The 21973-nt window shown below is 44.8% G+C and overlaps 2 protein-coding genes across 6 annotated transcripts in view; one reads left to right on the forward strand and one right to left on the reverse strand.

The window, feature by feature from the left end:
- Positions 1-904: 904 nt before the first annotated feature.
- Positions 905-9946, reverse strand: CLRN1 (clarin 1). Its single transcript, XM_030495045.1, has 3 exons — positions 9443-9946; positions 3307-3486; positions 905-2322 (listed from the first exon to the last, which is right to left on the reverse strand). Exons 1-3 carry the CDS (start codon positions 9693-9695, stop codon positions 2057-2059), a joined length of 699 nt encoding a protein of 232 aa, XP_030350905.1. The 5' UTR covers positions 9696-9946; the 3' UTR covers positions 905-2056.
- A 4147-nt stretch (positions 9947-14093) lies between these two features.
- MED12L (mediator complex subunit 12L) overlaps positions 14094-21973 on the forward strand; it is a 152601-nt gene continuing 144721 nt past the window's right edge. For all 5 annotated transcript variants that reach the window (XM_030495049.2, XM_030495053.2, XM_030495051.2 and 2 more), the window contains exons 1-2: positions 14094-14259; positions 21086-21190. In XM_030495049.2, the coding sequence (XP_030350909.1) occupies positions 14161-14259; positions 21086-21190 (204 nt within the window). In that variant the 5' untranslated portion in view covers positions 14094-14160. The remainder of the gene's footprint in view (positions 14260-21085; positions 21191-21973) is intronic.

The raw sequence follows: 21973 nt of genomic DNA on the forward strand, positions 1-21973 counted from the left end.
TTTGCATTTATATGTATGCACAGTGCATGTAGGCACACATACAGACACATGAGCATACTAACTTCTTCTTGGGATATGAAAAAATCTGTTTTTTCAAGAATCTTCAAAATAGATATTTTTCCCTTTGCTATACAATTTTTGATTTGTTTATTTATTTATTAGATCATGAACGATGCTAGTCTAGAAATTAAACAGGGTGAAACTTCTTCAGCTGATGTTCGTGGATTACAAGCGAGCCACAGGGCATGTGCTGGTGCTCACCCAGAAGCACGAACTGAGCAGGTCATACTCACCCTGTTACTTTCAGCTGGTCAAACACACAAATATTGTCTCAGTTTTATTTTGCTAGTAGGAAGTTTTTATGTTTGCCTTTGGAAATGGATATGGATGAAAATAACAGCTGGCCTCAGGCTTGTGAGTAGAGTGGGGAGCAGTGGAGCTGGGCTCTTTGGGAAGTGATCCCCTGTGAAAACTCCTGGACCCCGAGTCAGGGGTTGCTCTTTCCTGCACAGCAAAAGGGATGGGAGTGGGTTTATCTTCTGTGCTGAGGCAGGTCTGTGCAGCTCTACATTTTAAACATACAAACCAGCTTCTTCAGGACTGGCAAGGACCACTCAGAAAGCCACACACGTGAGCAGCCTGTGTTTGCTGCCAAGCAGAGCACTTCATGAAACATCAGGAACAAGAAGGATGAAACATTGCTCCTCATTATTTGCTGTATAGTAAACAATACCATGAGATGTAATACATATTATGCTTTAAAAAGATACATTGAGAACAATATGCATATAATTCAGAAGAAAACTATTTAAAAAGTTGCAGTAGCCCTTATACATTGTTAAAATCTGGGGAGATATTACACAGCATGGGGAGGCAGAGCTGCTTTGTGAAAGGGTTTGGGCAGCAGAGGTGTAGTTGACAAACCTTTTACTGAAAAACCCCAGCAATGTTTTGCTATTCACAGTAAAAGTATAAAAGATGGCATAGAAGTCAGTAAGGTCATTGAAACATATGGTTTTGTGAAGCAAATCCCAACATGATCTGGGGGATGACCATCTCCACAGGTGCCAGGGCAGATGCAGGGTGGGATTGCTCTTCACCCGCAGCTGTGCAGGAGCTGCAGGTCCTGCAGATAAATGGGCAGCTGGGGAAGGAGCTTTCCTCCTGGGCACCTTCACTCCTGTGTGCTCTGAACATTGTTTCTATGTCCTGCAAGGAGTGGCTCGTCTCCAAAGTACCCGCATAATCCCATGGAGGTAGTGTTTGGTGGTATAATGCTCTTTTGATGTATCTGTCTGTAACTGGGCTGGCTTAGCTGCATCAGGGATGAGCAGTCTGGTTCCTTCAACTGACTTGCAGAAGTTTAAGGGTGCAAGGGCTGGTGCATTCATCCAGTCTGGCTTCCTGCATGCCTTGAAGTAGAGAACCTCACATACTTCTTTGTCTGTCTCTGCTGAGCTGCAGCATGCCTTGTAAGCCTGTCTGTTGTGTAACTCCATTGATGCTCTTTGCCAAAGGTTTTGACTATGTTTATTTGTATTGTTTGATGAGAGAGAGTTTGTAGGGCTGTTTTCTGGGCAAGGTTCCCTCTACTGATGTGAGGCTTGGGAAGGACGCAATGCAACATGGGGAGTGCACGGTAACTACTGTATCTGTGCCTTCACAAGGGCTAAAGGGCAGAACTGCTGCTGGTGATAGCAGTGTTGCTGCTGGTGTGCCTCTGTTTTCAACCCATTTATTTTAGTTTCCAGATCTAGTTCAATGCTATTGATATCCCCAGTTTTCTTCATAGCAACTGCTTTTCAAATATCTTACTGGTAAAAACGGCAAATGTCTTGATAAGGTTTTACCTTAAGAAAGAGAGGGTGTTTTGATCTAGACATTACCAAATAGCATGACTTTTGTTTGTTGCATATGCCATATTGGTGTTTATTTGAATCCTTCACTTTTTAAAAATTTCTTTAGAGCTAGTCACTTACAAGTTATTATATCTGGTGGCTGTTGAATATTGTGGTGATGGACCTCTCTGTTTGAAATGTTTTTAAAGTATGTAATTCTAATACATCAGGTCAGCTGCTCCAGTGACGGTCCCTGAATCTTTTGATTTTGAAAAGGGAAATTCAAATCCAGCAAACCGTATCAGCAAGGTGTTCAGGAATTGCACCAGGGAGCAAACCAGGATGATCCAGAATGAATTTGCAAACTGTTCACTGTGAGTCTTGAATATAAAACTTCCCTCTTTGAAATTAGCAATTTTCTCTGAAAGGTGGTGGATTTTCACTTCTGAAGAGAATAGAATCATAATGAGGCACCCACAGGAACCTGAAAAAGAGGGGGAGGTATTAATTATCTTGGCAAGGCCACACGTTGTATGTCACAACCAAATGCTATATTGGTAGTGTTGTTACGGCCAGTGTAACTTAGTGGGAATCCAAGTCAACAGCTATTGAAATTGGTAAGCTTTTTAAATTGAATTTGGCTTAGGACCAGTAATATTTAGCATGGTTGCTCTAGGGCCCTGAGCCAGCAAAGCATCTGTGCTCTTTTTCAGCTTTAATTTTAAAGACAAATATGTACCTAGGTCCTTTATTAAATTACCATTGTAATGTGTAATATCTTGTAAAGTAATGGTAAGCCATCTTGTCAGCCAAGCCAGCAATGCAGAGAATGGGCTTTACCCTCTCTAAGTGGCAGAGGGACCAGGATGGTCTCTTATCCCTGCTGGCGGTGTGTTTTTCAGACAATACTTTTACAGCAAGTTGCTGTCAGTCTCTCCCTCTCTGCTTTTCAGTCCCTTCCTTCCTTGAGAAAGTCTTGCTGGTGTAAGTGGTGATCTTGCTTACCCAGCTGAAAACCTCCCATCATGGTGAATGTGAGCAGTTGCATCACCAACTTTCTTATTTTTTTTTTTTCCCTCTCTTCCCCCCTCTGGTGCTTTTCCCAGTTCTGACCATATGCTGCGGATCCCAGAGCCACAGCTCTGGGTCCCTGGGGCTTGTGGGCATCATCCTCTTTTTCTGCCAGCCTGTGCAAAAGTGCTGGATGTGCCCAGGCTGCCTGCCATGCTTTCTGTGGCTGCCTGCCCTTGCTGAGGATTTCGGCATTTTATTTCTTAACTCCAGTTTGGAAAAAACATGTTTTGATACAGCAAAATCATCCATATTCCTCCTAGCTTTATTTTACCAGTTTGAAGTTAATGCAGCCATGGTCTGTAATATTGGTTTCCTATGCCAATAAACTGGCCATTGCAAGTGGCACACATGGACCAGCACCAGCCTGGCAGGCCAAGGGTGGGGTGCTACTTACATGCAATGAAGTTCCAGAGGTACAACCCAACAGGGCCATGCAGAGTTTCATATGGGCTGCCAAAAGCATTGAACATGAAGAAACCTGCTCCCACCAGAGCAAAGATGATCAGTACTGTACAGAAGAGAATGACACTAACATGGATACTTGCAGGGATAATTTTGAGCAAATCTGGAAAAACTAAAAACAAAATGAACAAAATGTTATTATACACATTAAGCAAAGTTGTTTCAGAGTCAGGCCAGGGATTTCTTACTGCTTTGTGGTAATTATTTAAATTGTGCTCTGCAAAATGCAACTGAAGATGAAAATGAAGTTACTAAAAACAGGTTGTCATGGATGTGTGGCGGCAGAAGCATTTTGTGAAGCTCAGAATTGTAGACTGGCCAGGAGAGAGAGACCAGCTTAGGGAAAGCCTCTTTTCCCCTTCCCAAGGATAATTCTCTGTGCACACTATTCCCCTGTAGCTGGTGGGGGAGGCCACCAGCCTTGAACACTGTTGGTTTGGAGCAGTGTGTGCTGTTTGCTTACAAAGCGTGCAAATGTTAGGGCTTGTCCCTTCGTCTGTAAGGGAAGTAAAGAGTTGCTCCCGGTGGGGATGCTGATTGCCCTCCTATTTCAGAGCAGGGATTCCACCACTTCGATTGATACAAATATTCAGTGTTGGTTTGGTATGTTTGTACCCAAAGAGTATGTGGGTGTTTTCTGAAAACCTTAAGCAAACAATCTGTAAGTTAAAAGGTCCAGGTTTTGTTATGAAGAAGCAGAAAATCATTAGTAGAGCTGCAATGCCAACACACTGGAAGGTTAAATGTGTTGTGTACTACATGTGGGTGGGAGATGCTCAAGGCTCCAGGAATGTTTGCTATCCAGGGAAGGTAATGTGTGAAGTTGTTTATAGTACAGAGGCTCCCTGTGAAAATCCACCAACAGTCATTGCTGGAGACATGTAGACACCTTAAAGGATCAGAGGTTTCTTAGCTCCTAGCCTTTGGTGATGTTCTATTTTTAGAAAATAGAAAAAGTATTTTTGATAAAAATCCTTAAAAATAGAAGAGATGTATGAAATGTCTTTCATATATAATGTACATACATTAATCTCTTAAATTATTCTTAAAATCAAATATGATACTAAAGAGAGAGAAACTAATAAAGTTTATGTAAAAGTTATTTGCAACAAACTTTCTGAATGAGATTTCGAAAGAATAAGCACATTTTGTAAGATCAAAATTTTTCTCCCCATTATTTCCCCGAATAAAACACTTGTGGAATGTTTTGTGTCTAGAAGCCCAAGGCCAAAAAGGTAAGATGATATATCAATGAGAGGAAATAGAGAAACCTTACAATAAAAAAAAAAGGGGGGGGGGGGGGTACTGAGATAAAATAAGAGAGAACATGTAAAATGAGGGCATAGATGTGAAGGCCAGTGCTGTGCCCTGCCAGCAGGCGAGATGCCAGTTGCCTTCTGTGGAGCTGAGAGTAAGGAGGCTGTGAGCACTGCATGTGTTATGCAGTTAATGCAATGCTTTTACCACATACTCTATAATTAAGTTTCCAAAACCTGGAAACTTTTGCATCAGCTGCATTTGTCACTGTCTCTTGCCCCGGTTGCTGCCCCATGAGAGCCCACAGAGATGGTCAGGACTGCAGCAGTGGGGAGCAGTATCCAAATGAAATAGGCAGCTTTGCTCTTGGAGTCAACGAATAGTGCCTGATGTACTGAGGGCTGTGCTGGGTCCCAGCCATGTGCCACTGTGTATGTGAAGATTTAGGAATGCTTCATTTTAGACATTTTTATGCATCTTTTTAGCTACTCTTTCAAATTGTGATCCTACTTAGCTAGGGCACAAGGGGATAGTCAATCAGACTCAGTATGACAGAATAACTTTTAATCATTCATGTTTGTTTGGCAACAATGGGTATTTTAGAAGGAATCATCAAAAACACTTAACTGCTCATGATCCACAGGGGCACAATTATAGTGGGGGTAATAATGCCTTGGCACTGCCTCACTGCGGCTGTAATGTGCAGAGAGTAAAAAAAGTCTCACATAAATTACTCTACCTTGTAAAATGTTTACCAGCAAACAATTCTGCAGCTTGCCATGCAGTGAACATGGTGAAGCAGGTAAGGTGGTGTCAAGTTAATTTATTTCTCTGGCTAAACGAAAGGGAAATGGAAGCAAATGTTTACAAACTGTTCTTCAAGCCATGTTAAATATCACCTTTTGCATTGGTGGTGGCTGTTGGGAGCAGAGAGAGGCACCAAGTGCCCATGGAGGACCATGGCCCAGGGGCCCTCAGCAGACACAGGGTTACTGATGGCTACCTATAGTCCAGTTTGGCCACTGGTACTTAAATTCCTTATCTCATCCTAGTAAAACACAAAGCATGCTTTAGAAACTATACCTTGTGTTTATTGAACTTTATATTACATATTTAATGAATTTACAAGCATAAGAAGCAATTATACTATTAATGTGGTATAAGGTACAATTTTACAGTTGTACCATTCAGGCTACCCAACAAAAAGGCTGAAGAGTCCCTGCCTGAGCAGAATTTCTACAAGGAATAGCATTAGTTCTTACAATACCACCTGATGTTTTGGGAGAACATGAAAAACTGTGCATTTAACACTTTTGTTTATTTTAAGAGAAACACATTGCTGCATTGTACTGGATCTTTCCCTTGGCACCTGCATTTATAGTTGTTTGTCATTAAAATTTTATGTGATGTATCAGGAAAAATTAATTCCAGCAGCTATGTTGTCTTGAAAGGAAAAAGTTCATTATAATGAATGAAATTGTGTCAGGTATGCATGCCAGTGACCTTTAGAAAATGAACTGCTGACCCAGAAATTGATGAGAATCAGCAAGAACAAATGAAGCAGAAGGCTTTCTCCAGCTGAACTGGGTTTGCTGGCAGAGCAAATTCATTTTACAATTAAAAGAGATATAGTGGTCAGAGGGGAGCATTCAATGGGAGCAAACATAGAACTAAATCATTTAGTCTATTTTCCATGCCTTTTCTTAGACATGCTAAAGTGCACTTCAGTGCATTACAGTATGCATGTGTATATTGCATTGGGTTATCCTGCTTTCTGGGACATTCCCAGGGAGTTCCTGAGCATGCTGCCTCGGCCTGGCCAGGTCTGCTGCAGCCCCAGGGAATGTGAACCAGCTCTTCCATTAAGTGGTCTCTGAAGTGAACGCTTCTAGTAGGGGCATATTTTGCTATCCACCCATCATTGTTTCTAAATACAAATCCTATTTGTTGTGTTTGCTTTTTAATCTAAATAAAATAAAAGATGATCTGAGAACAACTTACGAGGACAGCAATGCTTCCACCCTCAGCTGTCAGTAAAAGCCTGTGAAGGCAAAGCCTGCCCCATGGAGGGCCGTGATCAGTGCAACTGGGCTTGTGAAATTATTTAAGCTGTAAGAGGTCTCTATTTAGTGTATAGACAGTGCCAAAGATCACCTCGTTGTGTTACTTTTTCAAAGTGCTATATAAAGGATACCAGTGCAGGCAAATGAGACTGACAGGATGGGTTTGTAATATTGTGAGTGAGACTTACTGAAATATCGCACTGTTAATGCTTGTTGTGTACGGAAGGAGAATAAAAGGTAAAAGAATGCTCCAATAAGTAAGCTTGGCTTCACTTTTAGGTGGGCCAAGGCTCTGGGGCTGTGTTTCTGAGCGCAGTGCTTCAGCCCTGCCAGCTCTGCGGCTGCAGTGAATCTGCTCCTGCTGCCCGGTGAGCCGGGATGTGGGGAGCAAGGCTGCTCTCTCTGGGGAAGGACATTCTGCATCACAGGCTGGTCAGCAGCTTCACTTCTGACTTGAGGGGTCTCCGGCATGAGGTTACATCCAGCCTTGATCCCAGATCCTGGGAACAGGCATTAAAGCATATGCTTCAAACCTCATTTTCTCTGTCTGAAAATGAGAGCAGTGCTATTTACTAAACTTGAGTGAATTATTCTTTCAATCTTCTTTATGCAACTCCTGAAAGCCTTGAAGTTCTCTGAATATGTACGTTTGGCACTCATATTAAAGAAATTAAATTTTAACATTGTGCTGTGCAGTAGGATTCTGCAGCTCTGTATGAACATTCAGGGTTTGTGCATTTTTTTACCATTTGAAAGTGGGCTGCTTAGCTGTAATTAAATACTTCACATTATACTATTCCTTATAAATGCAAATGTTTATATGTTTGTGTTTATATGCTCATTTGAAAATACACTTACGAATGAAAGTTTGGTAAACATTTGTACAGGCAAACTTGGTTACATGAGACTTCTGTGAGCATGGATAGAAAGTGTATGGCCATAGTAAAAGAAAACTCTGCAGCCCTGGGGCACTTTTGGTTGAAAATGCTCTGCAGTAGTTTCACAGATCCAGGGCTTATCTGTATGTGGCATTGTGAGATGTTTAAAAAATACATGATGATTGATATTAAATCATCACAAATAAGCTGTGCCTTTGTATTTTCTTGTACCTGTAATATTAATTCACACTGCCCACAAAACTAAAATTCTTTTGAAATGACTGCTACAATCACACTAGCAATATATTACAATATTTCAGCCATAACAGGATGAAATGTACAGATGAGAGCCTGAATGCAAGGCACATCAATGAAATGATTTAAAAGTATTCAAATAACAATATGTGGAAAGAAAATTATTAGAAAAGGAAGTCAGTGAGCTCTCAACTGTGGCTGCTCTGGGTGCAGGGGCTATCAGGGTGGCCGGATGTAGTCCTGCCTTGTGCACCAAGCCAATATAGACTAGAAAGGAATGCCTGGCACGTGACAGTAACTTCCATAACTTCCTCTGCACCAGGCTGGCCACTGATTGATTCTGCCCTGCTTTCCCTGTCCAGGAGCTCGCATGTGCAAACCTTGGGGCTGCTCAGCCAAGCTCTGTCTGTAGGAATTAGGGTGCACCCAGCCAGGGTCCGTGGGAGGCTGTTTGTGGGGACAGCTCCAGCCACGGGCTGCAGTTGTGTCTGGTTCTTGTTTTACAGCTGCTTTGCTGTGCCTCGAGCTCCATTGCTGTATGGAACCCAGACAAATGGCAGTCACAGAGCTGCTGATCATTAGTGGCTTTGTCAGCTGTGGTTCACAGCAATTTGACCTACAGCAGAAAACTAATTCCCCAGGATTTAGTTGCCCCTCTGAAAATTCACCCCAGCCTATCACCAAATATCTGCACACTGTGATGGCAAACAAAGTGATAGAGGGAACATCATCTGTATAAATAGGTCAGCAGTGGAATTTAATTAGAGATGAAAAATCTTAATTTTAAATTAATTTGTTCTACTACTTTGGAAAAATATTGTATAGTAAATAATTTGATACTTAATCTGGTAACATTAGCTTGCCTTAAATGACTCATATTAGTAATTTATCATGCTGTTTTAGCAGAATGCTTCTGAACTCTGTTCTATAGTAACTTCAGGTGGTATATTGCAAATAGAACAAATGGCTGTTTGTTATTAACTATTAAATGTGCTGCTATATACAAACTATATTCATTTGATCATTTTGTTGTTCATCTTACGCTTGAAGATGAATATGTTATATTACATGTAAAGCAAAACCATTGCTAACAGTCTTTGATAAAATTCTGTATGTCAGATACCAAGTTTGAATTTCAGAACAGCTGACTGTCAGCTAGCATCAACCAACAGTTCCTCCAGTTAATGCAGCTGCTTTGTTTCTTAACAGTAGATAAGCATATCTATGCCCCAGCTCTTTCGTGAGATTCTGCTAGATTAGTTCATTCTTTCATGATGGCACAGAGGACATAATGTTGACACATATACAGAGGAAGATGATACAGATTAACTGAAAACCAGAAATACTCTTTTTTAAAGTATTAGTATGTCTTTTGCACTGTAGATATTGGTGTAACTGAAAATTAGATTGTTTGAAAATCTTAGTGTGACTTTACTAGTATCAGAAAATAAATTATTTGTACCTGAAGATCAGAACACTAACAGCAGCATTTTCTTTAGCATATTTCATGCTTGTTAGACTCTCTGTAAGCAAAGGGATGCTGGGGCAGCATCTCCCAGCTCCCCTAGCTGTCAGCAGTGTAGTGCTAAATAATTCAAATGCTATTATTACTCACATGAAAACTGGAAAGGTCTCCCCCCAAGTCCACACTGTCTCACACGCTCGCCGTAGAGAAGCCCATACTGGATTTTGCCAATGAACTTCTCCAGCTCCTGGCCAGTGGCATTGACAAGCAGGGCTCCAGTCTTGCAGAGTATCGTGCCCTTAACCCACAGCTGTGTGCCGATGGCTGCTGCCGTCCCCAGCGCACAAGCAAAGCTCAGCACCCCAGCTATGCAAAAGATTATTTTCTTCTGCTGGGCTGGCATGGTGGTGTGTGAGTCCTCTGAGGGATGCAGCTTTCAGCAAGGCAGCGGCAAGTTCTTCATCAGCATGGCAAACAGCCAAGATCCCCAGTGAGAGCCCAGGCACCCAGCCAGCTCTACTTGTGGCCAGAGCCCTCTCCTTGGAGAGCTTCAGCTGCAGACCTCCACGATGCACATGCTTCCTGAAAGATGCTGTAAAGGTTCTTCTTCCTTGTCCCTTCTGTATGGTTTTAGCTTGCACACTGATCTCGTAGAACAAGCTGTAAAACAGAGCAGTTTGTAGAATGTTTCAGTGCCTTCTGTCACTTGATGACAAGGGTTTAAGGTGACAGATCTCTGTAATTTGAGGAGTGTTCTGCTCTTTCCAGCAGAGGATGGGGTAAGCAGGGGATCTCAGAGACAGGCTTGGCTGTCACATCTGATTATCTCCAAAAAGGAAGTTTTCAGAGGGTTTTATTTTCCCAGGTTTTCCTCTAAAGCTAGCAATGCTGAGCTGCTCTGTTATTTTTAATCTTTTGGGTGTTTTTCTTTGTTTGTGGTTGTTCCTAATGCAATGGCACAGTTAACACACTACCCCCCTTAACCTAGGAGGCCCCTTCTGCAATATTTGGTTGCATTTGGGCACTTGCTTTTCCATGTCACAGCATTCCCTGGCAAAGGCAGTGTGTCTGTTAATATATCGTATTGTTTTGGCTGTAGTGCGTAGGATGCTCAGACAAGCATTGAAGTTCAGGTTTCAAGTATACACAACTACACTTTCTCTTACTTCTTTACAGAAGACCCCCAGTGTAACCACATGGTTGCAGCATGCTGGCTCCCTGTGTTTCATGCAGGAGAGGAGCCCTGAGAGAGGGGACCTGCCTTTGCTCTTCCCACAAGCCAGTCATGGGCAAAAAATAACCTATCCCCTGGAGTGTGGTGCTCTTGGGGCCTTGGTTAGGACCAGCAGCACAGGTGTCTGCATCTATCTACTGACCGCCAGTGATTTCAGCAAACTCAGGGTTTGATGTTTTTTGTTTTTTGTTTTTTGGTTTGGTTTTTTTTTTTTTCCCCTAATCAGATCAGTTTAGAAAGTGGTTTAACTGGATGCATATCCATTGCAGGAATACTGTTTAAATGTTTTAAGAGTATTGTATCAGTTAGGCTTAAAGACTGAATCTGGTTTCACTAGAGGTTTTCGGATGACCTTGGAATTAAAATGAAGCAAGGCTGTGTACAGACAAAACAAAACAGACATGACTTTTTTGGGTTTGGGTTCCACACCCCCCCCCTCCCACCCCCCGATAATGGTTAAATAAAGCTGTGGTTCATGCTGTGATCATCATACATAACCAAAAGATGGCACACTGTGGTATCACTGGGCTCCATTACCACTGAGCTTGCATGTGCACAGTGCTGAATATATGCAGGTTTGGGAAAATGCCCATTTTTAAAGATAATTTTGAATACGCAAGTGGAATGCATTTATTCTTCCCTGAAGGACTATAATATTTCAGTATGATTATCACCAGCACAAGAGCACCAAAAGGAACAGACTTGAACATATGCATGTAAAAGTGACTGTGTCCTAGGAAGAATGTGATGGGGGGGGCGGTGGGGGAGGAATAACTGCATTATCTGTTTCAGTGGCTACTTTTTTCAAGAGTCAGCTTTCTGGTAGCCTTTTTGTGTGGAGCAGTAGTTTATGCCATGGAAAATTACATACTTTTCTGAATGAGTTAAAATGTTTCAGAATCCCTTGGAAAAACAGAGGTCGTGAAGCAGGAGCAGCCAGCACCAAGGGGGCTTTGCTGGATCTTGCGGTAGGGCAGGCAGTGCTTGTGGCATGAAGTAAGCAGAGATGAGATCAGGCTAGGGATAATGCCATGCACAGACAAGCCAGACATTAGAGCAGAAAATTGCCCTGGAGTTTGCCCTGAGGTAACTTTTATTTGGAACAGTAATTGTCAGCTATGGCTTCTGACTGCATTTGTTTGAAAACAATTCAGTATATATGTGCCTTGGCAGATGGTACAAGTCCCTTTCTAAATCTAGATGTCAATTCTGCAGTGAATATTAAGGAAGGATCTGACATGGTCTCTTCGTGTTTGCACAGTAATACAATGTTGCTTTCTGGGTGGTTAAAATAATATTGCCTGGTATCTGGCCCACTATGTTTATCAAACAAGTATAGGGGAAAATGCTCTCTGACATTAAAGACTGGCAGTTTTAGGAAATAAGATATCCTTCAATGAACTTTTGTCAGCTTTTTGTAACATCTTCCATTTCCTAAAGCATGTGAGGCAAATAATTATCCATTAGTAAACAACCCAATAATGTCAGAGATTGTCAGACCATTCTGCATGACAAAAAACCACCAAAAGACTGGGATCTGTGTGTTTAAATAAATCCAGATGTGTTAGACAAAGTTTTGGGAATAAAATATAGTGATACTACTTTAAAATATGCATGATATTAATCTTCCCAAAGCCAGGGATCGCAACACTGATCCAGCATGCCAGTGGAACTTGTGAAAAGCTCTGAAGCAGTTTTATATACCAGCAGAGTGAAGAAAAAGAGATGACAAACACAGATGGTCTTTTGAGCATGCCCTTGGATCACATACAAAAGTCTGATAAACCTGCCAAGGAAGGCAGCTCAGAGCTAGGTTTTAAAGTTTGGAGATCGGAGTCTTGTTGATCCTTGGCTTTGGTGAGCAACACAGCAGGATGCATGAGAAGTAATTCAGTAACCAAAAGTGGCACAGATTTAAATAGATGTATAAAAAATATGAGTCAGTGTAGGGCATTACTATCATACTTTATTGCTATTGCAATAGGTGTTCAGCCTCAGCTTAAGTTATCTGTGGTTTGATTAGAGAATTGCTTAGAGACAAAAGAAACGTGGTTTGCCTGTATTTCTTGCTCTTGTCCACGCTAAATTTGAACATAAGCTCATTTGTAGAGTGCTGCTGTTAATTTTATTTAGACTTAATTGCAACCGTCTAATCTTGTATTTCCAAGGACCTCATGTTTGTACTGTCCCAGAGATGTAGCACAAGGAGAGAGTCTGGCACAAATGAGGGGTAAAAATGGGAGAAAAAGAAGGTATTCATGGTTGCTTACTGTAGTGGTAATACAGAATGCACCTTCCACTCCAGTATCTAAGCAGACAGCATCTATACTGAGGGAGAAATGTGTTCTGTGTAGCAGAGCAGTAACTGCAGGCTGTGAGACTGCAGCCATGCCCCAGTAGGATAGGCAGAAGGTAGGCAAGTACAGGACATCCACCTGCACGGTGGAAAAGGGAGGAACCCTAAAGCTTTAATGTTGTACTACCTCTAAGATTCATTAATTGGAAACTGCAGCCTCTGTTGACATCGCCTTTCCTGTTCTTGGCTGATCCACTGGGATTGGTGGGTCCTCTTGGGTGGCAGGGACTGGCCCCTGTGAGCATCCTTTGGGAATCACGGAGCAGCGTGTCTCCACTGCCCTGGGCCGGGAGGTGCAGTTTAAGGCAGGTGGGCCAAGCGACTCTCCCAAGGGCCACCCAAGGCTGCACTGCCGATGGAGCAGCACAGTGCCTCTCCACAGTGGTTCGGTACCTCTGGGAGTGGGATTAGGATCTCTCAGACCCCAGGCAGCACAGCAGGAGGGAACGGGTGCCCTTTTCTCCTCGGCTCGGGCTTGCGCCGCTGGAGCAGAGTGAGGGGCTGTGCCCGGGGAGATGAGTGGGTGAAAATGGGCTGAGGCTCTGCTGCACCTTCTCCTCAGCAGCTAGTGCAACTGGTACCCGGGACGTGAAGCTCCTTCTGGGAATTCGAGAGGCGGGCTGCGCCTTAGAGCGGCGGGTAGGGCCCGCGGGAGCGGCGCGGGGCCGGGCCGGCTCTGCTAGGCGGCGGCCTCGTCGCCGGCGGAGGGTGGGCGGGCCGGCCGCGCCCGCAGCGGGCAGTTCTGCCCCCGCGTGAATCATGTACCCGCTAAAATGAGCGGTATTAAAAACGGGGACAGACGGTACATAGGGTGGACACCCGAGTGCCGCGTCCTGCGGCTGAAGGGGCCCTCAGGGCGAGAGGCCAACCGCTCAGCTCCCAACAGAAGGCTGCCTCGGCGCCTCCCCCCTCCAGGCCGGGCGAGCAGTGCTGCCCTCCCGCGCCCAGCCTCTCCTCGCCATCCCCCTGGGGCAGCTCGGGGGTCGTCGGCCGCAGCCGCCGGCGGGGCGTTCGGCCCCGTCATCACCCTGGTGCGGTGAGCAGCGCGGGGGTTGCCGCTGTGCAGCTGTGAGAGGGCTCGGGCGGCCCCGCCGGCACCTGCCTAGCGAAGGGGGGCGGGGTGGGCCGAGCCAAGCCATCCCCCGCGCCCGTCCGCCGCCGCGCAGCCCGCCCCCGGCGCGGCGGGGGTGAGGCGGGGGGCGAGCCGAGGAGTGCTGCTCCCTGGAGCTCGGAGCCCGCTCCAGCGCCCGCCCGCTGCGCCGGCGAACATGAGCGATCATGGCCGCCTTCGGGCTCCTCAGCTATGAGGACAGACCGCTCAAGCGGCCGCGCCTGGGGCCGCCCGACGTCTACCCGCAGGACCCGCGCCAGAAAGAGGTGAGACCGGCCGCGCTGCACCCGCGGCGCCGGGGCCCGGCTGCCAGCCCCGCGCCCGCCCCTCGCCCGCGGCGGGCCGCCGCCCGCGCCTCCCGGCCCCGGCGCCTCCCCCGAAACTTTTGAGCGGCGCTGCGCGGCCGCGGAGCCGCCCGCTGACTTGCATTTTCTGCGGCGAGGTGGGGGCGGCGGTCCCGCTCACCGCCGCCGCGGCCTCGGCGCCCTCCTCGCAGCCCGGCCGGCGCCCGGGCTCGCCCAGCGGGGCGGCTGTGAGGGCAGAGGGGCGGGCCGCAGCCGCGAGGGGTACCCCGGCCCTGAGGGGCTACAGACACCTGCCATGAGGGGCACCTCAGTCCGTGACAGGCAGGAGCTGTGAGGGGTACCCCTAGCCAATGGGGGGCACCCTGGCTCATGAGGGGCATGGGCTGCCCAGAGGGTGAGAGGTGCTGCTGGCTGGGGCAAGCATGGGCCCGCTGAGCTGCCCACCCGTGTTTCTGACTTGGTAGCAGAGACCTGTGGTTGGAGGAATGAAAGGTCTGGAGGGTTTTGTAGGCTAGGAGATGTGTATGAAAACAGGATGGAGGTGATCAGGGCTGCAGCTTGTACTCTTGTGTCAGGCTGTGTCTGTCCTACTCCTGGGTAGCACAACCAAACCCATGGAGACCCACCGTCAGTCGGTGCTGGTGGTGAGCATGTGGTTCAGGCGGACGCTGGGGCATGGCTAGTGAAGCAGCAGTGTTGGTTGTAGGCTTTCCCTGTCCTGGCTTCCCGGTCTTGCTTCTGGGCCACTGGCCTTCCACAGGTGGGGAGAAGAAGCCTCTGGTAGGGTTTTGTGAACGGATTGTCTCCCAGCAATGTCAATGGGTTGCTCTGAGGTTTGCCTTACGTACCATGTTGTGACTTGTACATGAAGCTGTCTGTGGCAGATACCTTCACCTCTTGTGTGCTTGGTCTGGGATGTCCCATTCTTCTGGTGCTCCTGGCCATCCCAGTGAATTAGGAGCTTGTAGAAGTCAACGGGCTGACAATGAGGATGAGCTCCAGTTAAATGGAGCAAGTACAGTAGGGCAGCCACGTAGTGCTCTTCATGCTTTGCTGTCTTCTTAGTCTGTTGTCATCTTGTTGAGGCTTCCTGTAAGGAGGCTAATTAAGAGTAATTTGTTAGTCTGTGAGCATTATAATCTGGTTCTCTTAGGCTGGAGAGCACTTATCAAAGAGTGACTATTGGTCAGTGCTGGTTGAGAGGAGCTTCTACAACACACACTAAAAGATGCATATTCAAGTCCATTGCTAAGCCTTTGAGACATATCTCAATTTTTTGGTCTCTAGCGTCTTTCTGCCTTTTCACCTTATGCTGCTACTTATATTTACAAACTTGGTGATTATGATAACTAGAAATATTTCTCTAACATGTATTTTTGAAGTGTGATCATGACCAGGCTTCCAGAACTGCACCTGAACTCAACTATGACAATATATAGAGATGAATTTTTAGCTCTGGACTGTTGTATATTTTTAGTCAGGTGGTGGATTGATTCTTGGAGACACATTTATAAATATGCAGCCCATTAGAATAAGAATGGAAGTGGCAAATGCCCAGATGGTTAATATTTAAAATATGTTTCGTGGGTACATTAGCAAGTAGAAAAATAACTGCAAGAGGCTCATTGTTATTTGCCACAGTGTAATTGATTAAAATGTGGCTTGGGGAAAGTCTGCAGTCCATTGTGTATGTGCAGTGTTAGTGCGTGTTGCATGGCGCATTTACAGGGCACAGCCCTGCGTTCTTCCAGCCTTTGGGTTGGTGAGGTCTGTCTGTCATTTGGAAAAGAAGACAAATGCAGAGTTACAGGTCCTGCAAGAGGTGGGAATGGGCTGCCTGGTGACTTTGGTGTTGCTGACTGTTGCCCTGTGCCTAAGTTCCCTCTCTGCTAGGAGCTGGTACCTCCAGGAATGCTGGGCTCTCATGCTCCCAAGACCGGTCACCTGAGCGCCCGGTGGAAATCTGTGTCCTTTGGAAGGTCCTCTCGTGAAAAACTTGGGGTAACCCTCAGCCCGTGAGCGCTGCCACTGGGTACAAAATGCTCTCTGCAGAAATGAGGGAGTGGTGGAAGGGAAGACTTCAACTTGCATAGCACATAGCTTCTGCTGGAGTGAAGTTACCTGCTGGGGCTGCCTTTAAGGCTTGGTACTACTCTAAAAGACAAAGATTAGGAAAAATTAGCATTCCTTGTCTTTCTGTAGACAAGTGTTTTCCTTGAACCTTGGGCAGTGCTTTGCACATAGTTTCTCTGTATAATCAGCAATCCCTGCTGCTGCTGATTGTGGAGCAAAGGTAGACCTGGAAATCAAACCCTCACAGGAGCAGCCTGCAAGTGTTAGAATCAGCTTTTCTTCTAATGCTTCCTATGCTCTGAATTGTTACCATCTCCCTAAGATGGATATAATTTAATGCAAACTGTGTTTATTACAAGCCAAAGATATGACCATTGAATGTACCATGTCATCAGGGCCAGATCCTGATGACTTTACTTGTGAATAATGCTTTTATGTTCGGTTTAATTCAGTTTCAAAGCACAAAAAAGCACAATCAACATCATTTTATGCTGAGATACAGCCTTCGGACAGAAGAAATTTAATCACCTTCTGTGCACACAGTGTACAGGGTTTGACCTTTCCAAGGCTCAGTTCTCCAACATCTGCAATCATTGGTAGCCCAGACCACTGGTAGGATGGGTAAAGCAGCTGAAATTTCTGTCAGAGGTGTCTCCAGTATTACCCCTTCATGCCAGGACCATGTCTTTCTGGGTCCTCTAGCTATCTCTTTATAACAGTATGTTGTCTTTCCTAGTCTCTGGCACAGCTTGCTTTTGTGTATGGCTAATTCTTGCTTGTGACTTCTGAGCTGTTGATTCAGAGTGGATAATGCTCCTCTAAGTATTTTTATTACTCTCTTCATCATGCAATACAGCTTGTTTAGTAACCTGTAGCTGGCACAGGATTTTGTACTGTCTCTTTTAGGGAGTTACTCTTTTGATCTTGTTGTTCAAACCAAGCCCAACGTTTGGTGGTGTAAACTGAGCGGGAGTGGAAGGTTTGTGCTGCAGCAGCTACACCGCAGGGTGAAATCCTGGACCTTCCTGCAGAGGGTTTGGGTCTCCACACCAACGCTATGGTTGCTCCAAGTTGCTGAAAGTAGGAGCCCTGTTGTAATAAAAAGACACAAAGCAAAGCGGGGAGCATGTGAGAGGATCTGAAAGTAACGACTGGTTGAAAAGATCTGTTTTATTGCTTTCATGAGTTTAATATTGCAGGAAATTTTTGAGGTCAGGGAGAAAAAGAATGTCTTTCAAAGATTCCTTGGTTTTGACTGTCAAATAGTGCCTTTGTAGCTCTGTACATTGTCTGTTTGCTCAGCTCAGATGTCGGAATTAGATTTCTGCTTTTCTCTTATTGGTGTGGTGCTGCAGTAAGCGTTACTGCACTAATAAGGAAGCAGGAGAATGCTTATGTTGAAAGAGCTCATTGCTGTTAATTAATATGGAGCTATACCGTCCAGAACACCCAACAATAATGCCCCAATGCTTGATCCTAATGGTCCGTTCATTTGTTCTCAGTCTGGGTTTGAGCACCCTGGCTGCAGCTGGCTGGGTAAGTGCTACAGGTAGCTTCCTCAGAACAGGCTTTATGGTGGTCAGAGCTGTGATGGAGTGGGGTGACGCATGCAGGCTTAAGTTGGGGTCTGCCTTCTCACAGAGCTGGTGCTGCTCAGCTCCTGTGATTGTGGGCCTGAACTTATTGGGCTTTCTTTCTGTAAAGATATCTATCTGTACATGTTGCATTCAGAAATGGAATGCTGCAGGTGGGTCTTGAATATCCCACACAAAACAATTAAAATTCTCTCTGAAACAAATTAATGCAATTTGGGCCTGGTTGTTCATTTGGCCATTTAAAATCTCAGAAGGATTTTGAGCCTTGATTGGGCTTGTTTGGGGCCTGCTTGACATTTTGAAAGGAAGCATGACATCGCTGCAGAAGCCTAGAGGATCCAGCATGTTGTGGTGCAGAGCACATCACTTAGTGACAGCAGCGTGTGGTGCCTGTGCCTCTCATTAGGAGAGAGCTTGCAAATCCAGGCAAGTGAAAGCAGGCTTAACCCTGGTACATTCAGTATTGTACAATGTAGCTGTGCTAGCACTGCCGCTTGTTTGTCCAGGAAACTTTCTCCTCTGCTAGGTAGGGGACAGCTGTGCTTTCAGAACGTGGCCCAGAGCTGTTGATGGAGCTGGCCGAAGTGAGATGTAATGAGAGCCCCTATGAACATCCGTTTTATTGTTAATTTGTTGGTAAAGGTATCTCTGTGCATTGTGTTCACAGATGACAGTGTCATCTCATTTCTAGCTGGAGTTTGGTTATGCAACTGTGCTATGTTCCCCGTGTTAGATTTCTGAACTACTGCTGAAGGCAGGGGGAAATCTGAGCTAATAATCTGAGCCAGACAAAACCAAAACACTGATGTGTTTGTGTTGCCAGTCCATCCGCAGCTTGTTCCTATAGTAGTGGTAGATACAGCAGTACAGCATACGGTTAGTTATTTTCAGCATAATAGTATCTGGACAGCTTTTGTCAAAGAAGTTCAAAGATAACAGAACTGGGGTCATACATGGAAATGGCACTAGTATTAACATGTATCTCCATCTGTTTGCAATTTACCTTTTATTTATTTGCTTATAATCTCTTTGATCACTTTCCTCTCTGCCTTTATCTGTGTTTTCAAGGCTGTCTTGGGGATGGTGTGGGTGGAGGAGTGTTCCAGCACTTCTTGTTGATTTCATTTAAAATTCAGATGAGGCTCACTAACTTCATAAACCCTACAGAGCTTGGATTTCTTCTAAATACGTTACTGTCTTCTGTGTTACTCCCCAACTTCATGAAAATACTGAAAAACAAAAGGCGTGGCAAAGCATAAGAGAATAAACTGAATGGAAGCTTCTGGGTTGCTGCTTTTGGGGACATGTGTTGCCCAAAGCTAGTAGTAAAACGTAGTAATAAAATTATGACACTTAACTTTATTTTCTCCTGTTTTATTTGTTTGTTGCAGAGCAGTTGCTCTTTGTTTTCGTAGGTTATTGCACAGTCATCTCGGGGATTGTTCCAGTACCTCACCTGCAGCCAGTGGTCCATGGACCACTTGAGCTTCTGTAGAATATCTTTGTTGGCAAGTAAGTGATTCCCTGGGGGATATCTGTGCCTCCTTTGCAAAGGGAGATTAAGAAAAGCAATGCAGGGTGGGGTGGGGCAAGGCAAGGCAGGGCAGGGCCTGTGTTCAGTTCTGGCCCCTCACTACAAGAGAGACATTGAGGTGCTGGAGCGGGGCCAGAGAAGGGCAATGGAGCTGGTGAAGGGTCTGGAACACAAGTCCTATGAGGAACGGCTGAAGGACGTGGGAAGGTTTAATCTGGAGAAGAGAAGGCTCAGGGGACTTTATCGCTCTCTACAACTACCTGAAAGGAGGATGGAGCCAGGAGGCGGCTGGTCTCTGCTCCCAAGTAAGAAGTGATAGGACAGGAGGTAACAGCCTCAAGCTGTGCCAGGGTAGGCTTAGACTGGAGATTAGGAACAATTTCTTCACAGAGAGGGTGATCAGGCCTTGGAACAGGCCGCTGAAGTGTTCACAAACTGTGTAGATGAGGCCTTAGTGACATGGTTTAGTGATGGACTATACAGTCCTGGGGTAAAGGTTGGACTTGATGATCTTAAAGGTCTTTTCTAACCTAGTTGATTCTATGACTCTATGAAACCAAACAAGCCAAGTTCCCGTTCATCTGCTGTAGGTAAACCTCAGTCTGATGGGCATGTAATTCTTAGTAAGTGAATAAACTACACAGCCTCCATGGAAGAATATTAACTTTGGTGAAGATACAGAGTGAAGAGAGGGAAGGATGGAACTCGATTAGGAAGTTATATTCTACGTTTGTGAAGGCTTGGGTCTGTGTTTGCACCTAATGCTACTGACCCCACTTTGTCTGTTCTGTGTTCCTGCTGCAAATATGATCCGTCTAAGCCTGCTTTGATACCCATAAGCAGCAAAATGAAGGTGTGTTGATAGTGTTGTAGGAGACTAGTAATACTTCCACTGTGAAAGTAACTCTGGAAGAAGTTGATTTAGTTGTAACAGGGACAGATGTTCACTTGAAATGTTTCTGCTAGAGGTGCTCTGTTTCTCACCTCAGTAGATACTCTCAAATGGTGACGTGAGGCCACAAACTGAAATAGTAACATTTTAAACTTCAACAAAACAAGGATGCAAAAATGTTTTTGTGCTGAGGGGACACACAGGTTGCTGGTGGTGATGAGGCGTATGCAGCTGGTTCCAGTGATACCAGTGTATCTCCAGGAGAGGAGGATGTGCTGCTTTCCCTCCACTGGTCGTGGTGGCTGATCACTGGTACCACTTTCACAAAGGAAATCTAGAGTTGATTACTGGGTGCACTCCAGGTTTTACAGAAGTTGCCAAGGTCTTTCATTCTGCTGCCCTTCTCATGGGCAGCAACCCTTTGTCAGCAAAGCAAGTGCCATCTTTATCAAGTTACGGCTTTGGAGCCTGTAGTAAGGCGAACACTTAATGGGGACTGGAGTGTAGGAGTGGCATTGTGTTCCTCTTTGCTGAAATCCTGTGAATGTGCAAAGTGCTTTGGGGGATTCTGGTGAATGCAGAGTGTAACAAACTAGCAAATACATACATTTTCTCTGTGAAAACATGCTCTTCAGAATGATGTGACTTCTTAAATTGTCATTTCACTTTTTGCCTTTGATACACTCTTTGCAGGATGAACTTACCGCAGTGAATGTAAAGCAAGGCTTCAGTAATCAGCCTGCCTTCTCTGGAGATGAGCATGGATCTGCTAGAAATATTGTAATTAATGCCTCAAAGGTAAGACAGGGCTTTTCAGTCTGAGCATACTCACTGAAATTGAAACCTAGCTGGCAGTGGTTGGACTTGGTTGTTGACTGCTTTGCTTTCTAGGTGGAAGTCTTCATATTAAAGTTAATTACAGAACTAATGTAAGAATGCTGAGCTGTGTTTCTGCTACCTACTGTTATCAGTCTTCAGAGGAAAACATGGATGCCAAGACAAAACATAACTAGCACACTTTATCAGAGACAGAAAGTTTTGCTCCCGTTCTTTTATTTGCTTCACTTACAGTCGTGACTCTTTGTCTGGAAGTCCCTAATATTTATATATCTTTAGCCTGCTTTGGTCTTGTATCTGTGTCATCAGACTGTTTTCTGCCAGGAGAAACTGGTCCAGGTCTCTTGGAAATATATTTTTGGATTATTTATTAAAATTTAGTTTAGCTCTCCTGTGGTGTTTGTTTTTTGTTTGTTTGTTTTTGGTTGGGTTTTTTTTGAGAGTCAAAGAAGTGTAAGATACAAAAGAGCAATAAAAATCACTAAAATATTAGTTACTGTCTTCCAAATTGAAGATAATAGCTGTTTAGAAAAAACACCCATCCTGTATTTCTTTGAGGGATCTGCCCCGATCGGTTTTGAGGGAGAATGTTATCAAGAAGCTTATAAAAATGTTTTCAGACAAAGTAATTTTCTGCTGTTTGATTTTTAAAATAAATAACGTTTTACAGCTTATTGAAAAATGTGAGTTTACTTATACAGTGATGCTTTTTTATTTTAGCAGAAGAGTTACAAGTAAATGACA

The sequence above is a fragment of the Strigops habroptila genome, chromosome 8 (genome assembly GCF_004027225.2).
Source record: "Strigops habroptila isolate Jane chromosome 8, bStrHab1.2.pri, whole genome shotgun sequence".
Classification (NCBI taxonomy): domain Eukaryota; kingdom Metazoa; phylum Chordata; class Aves; order Psittaciformes; family Psittacidae; genus Strigops; species Strigops habroptila.

Coding starts and splice junctions, on each gene's coding strand:
- CLRN1 (XM_030495045.1), bottom strand. CDS start 9,695: ATGCCAGCCCAGCAGAAGAAAATAATCTTTTGCATAGCTGGGGTGCTG. Junction 3,487..9,442: donor GAGACCTTTCCAGTTTTCAT/GTGAGTAATAAT, acceptor TTTTGTTTTTAG/TTTTTCCAGATTTGCTCAAA. Junction 2,323..3,306: donor CCTCTGGAACTTCATTGCAT/GTAAGTAGCACC, acceptor CCTCTTTTTCAG/GTTCCTGTGGGTGCCTCATT.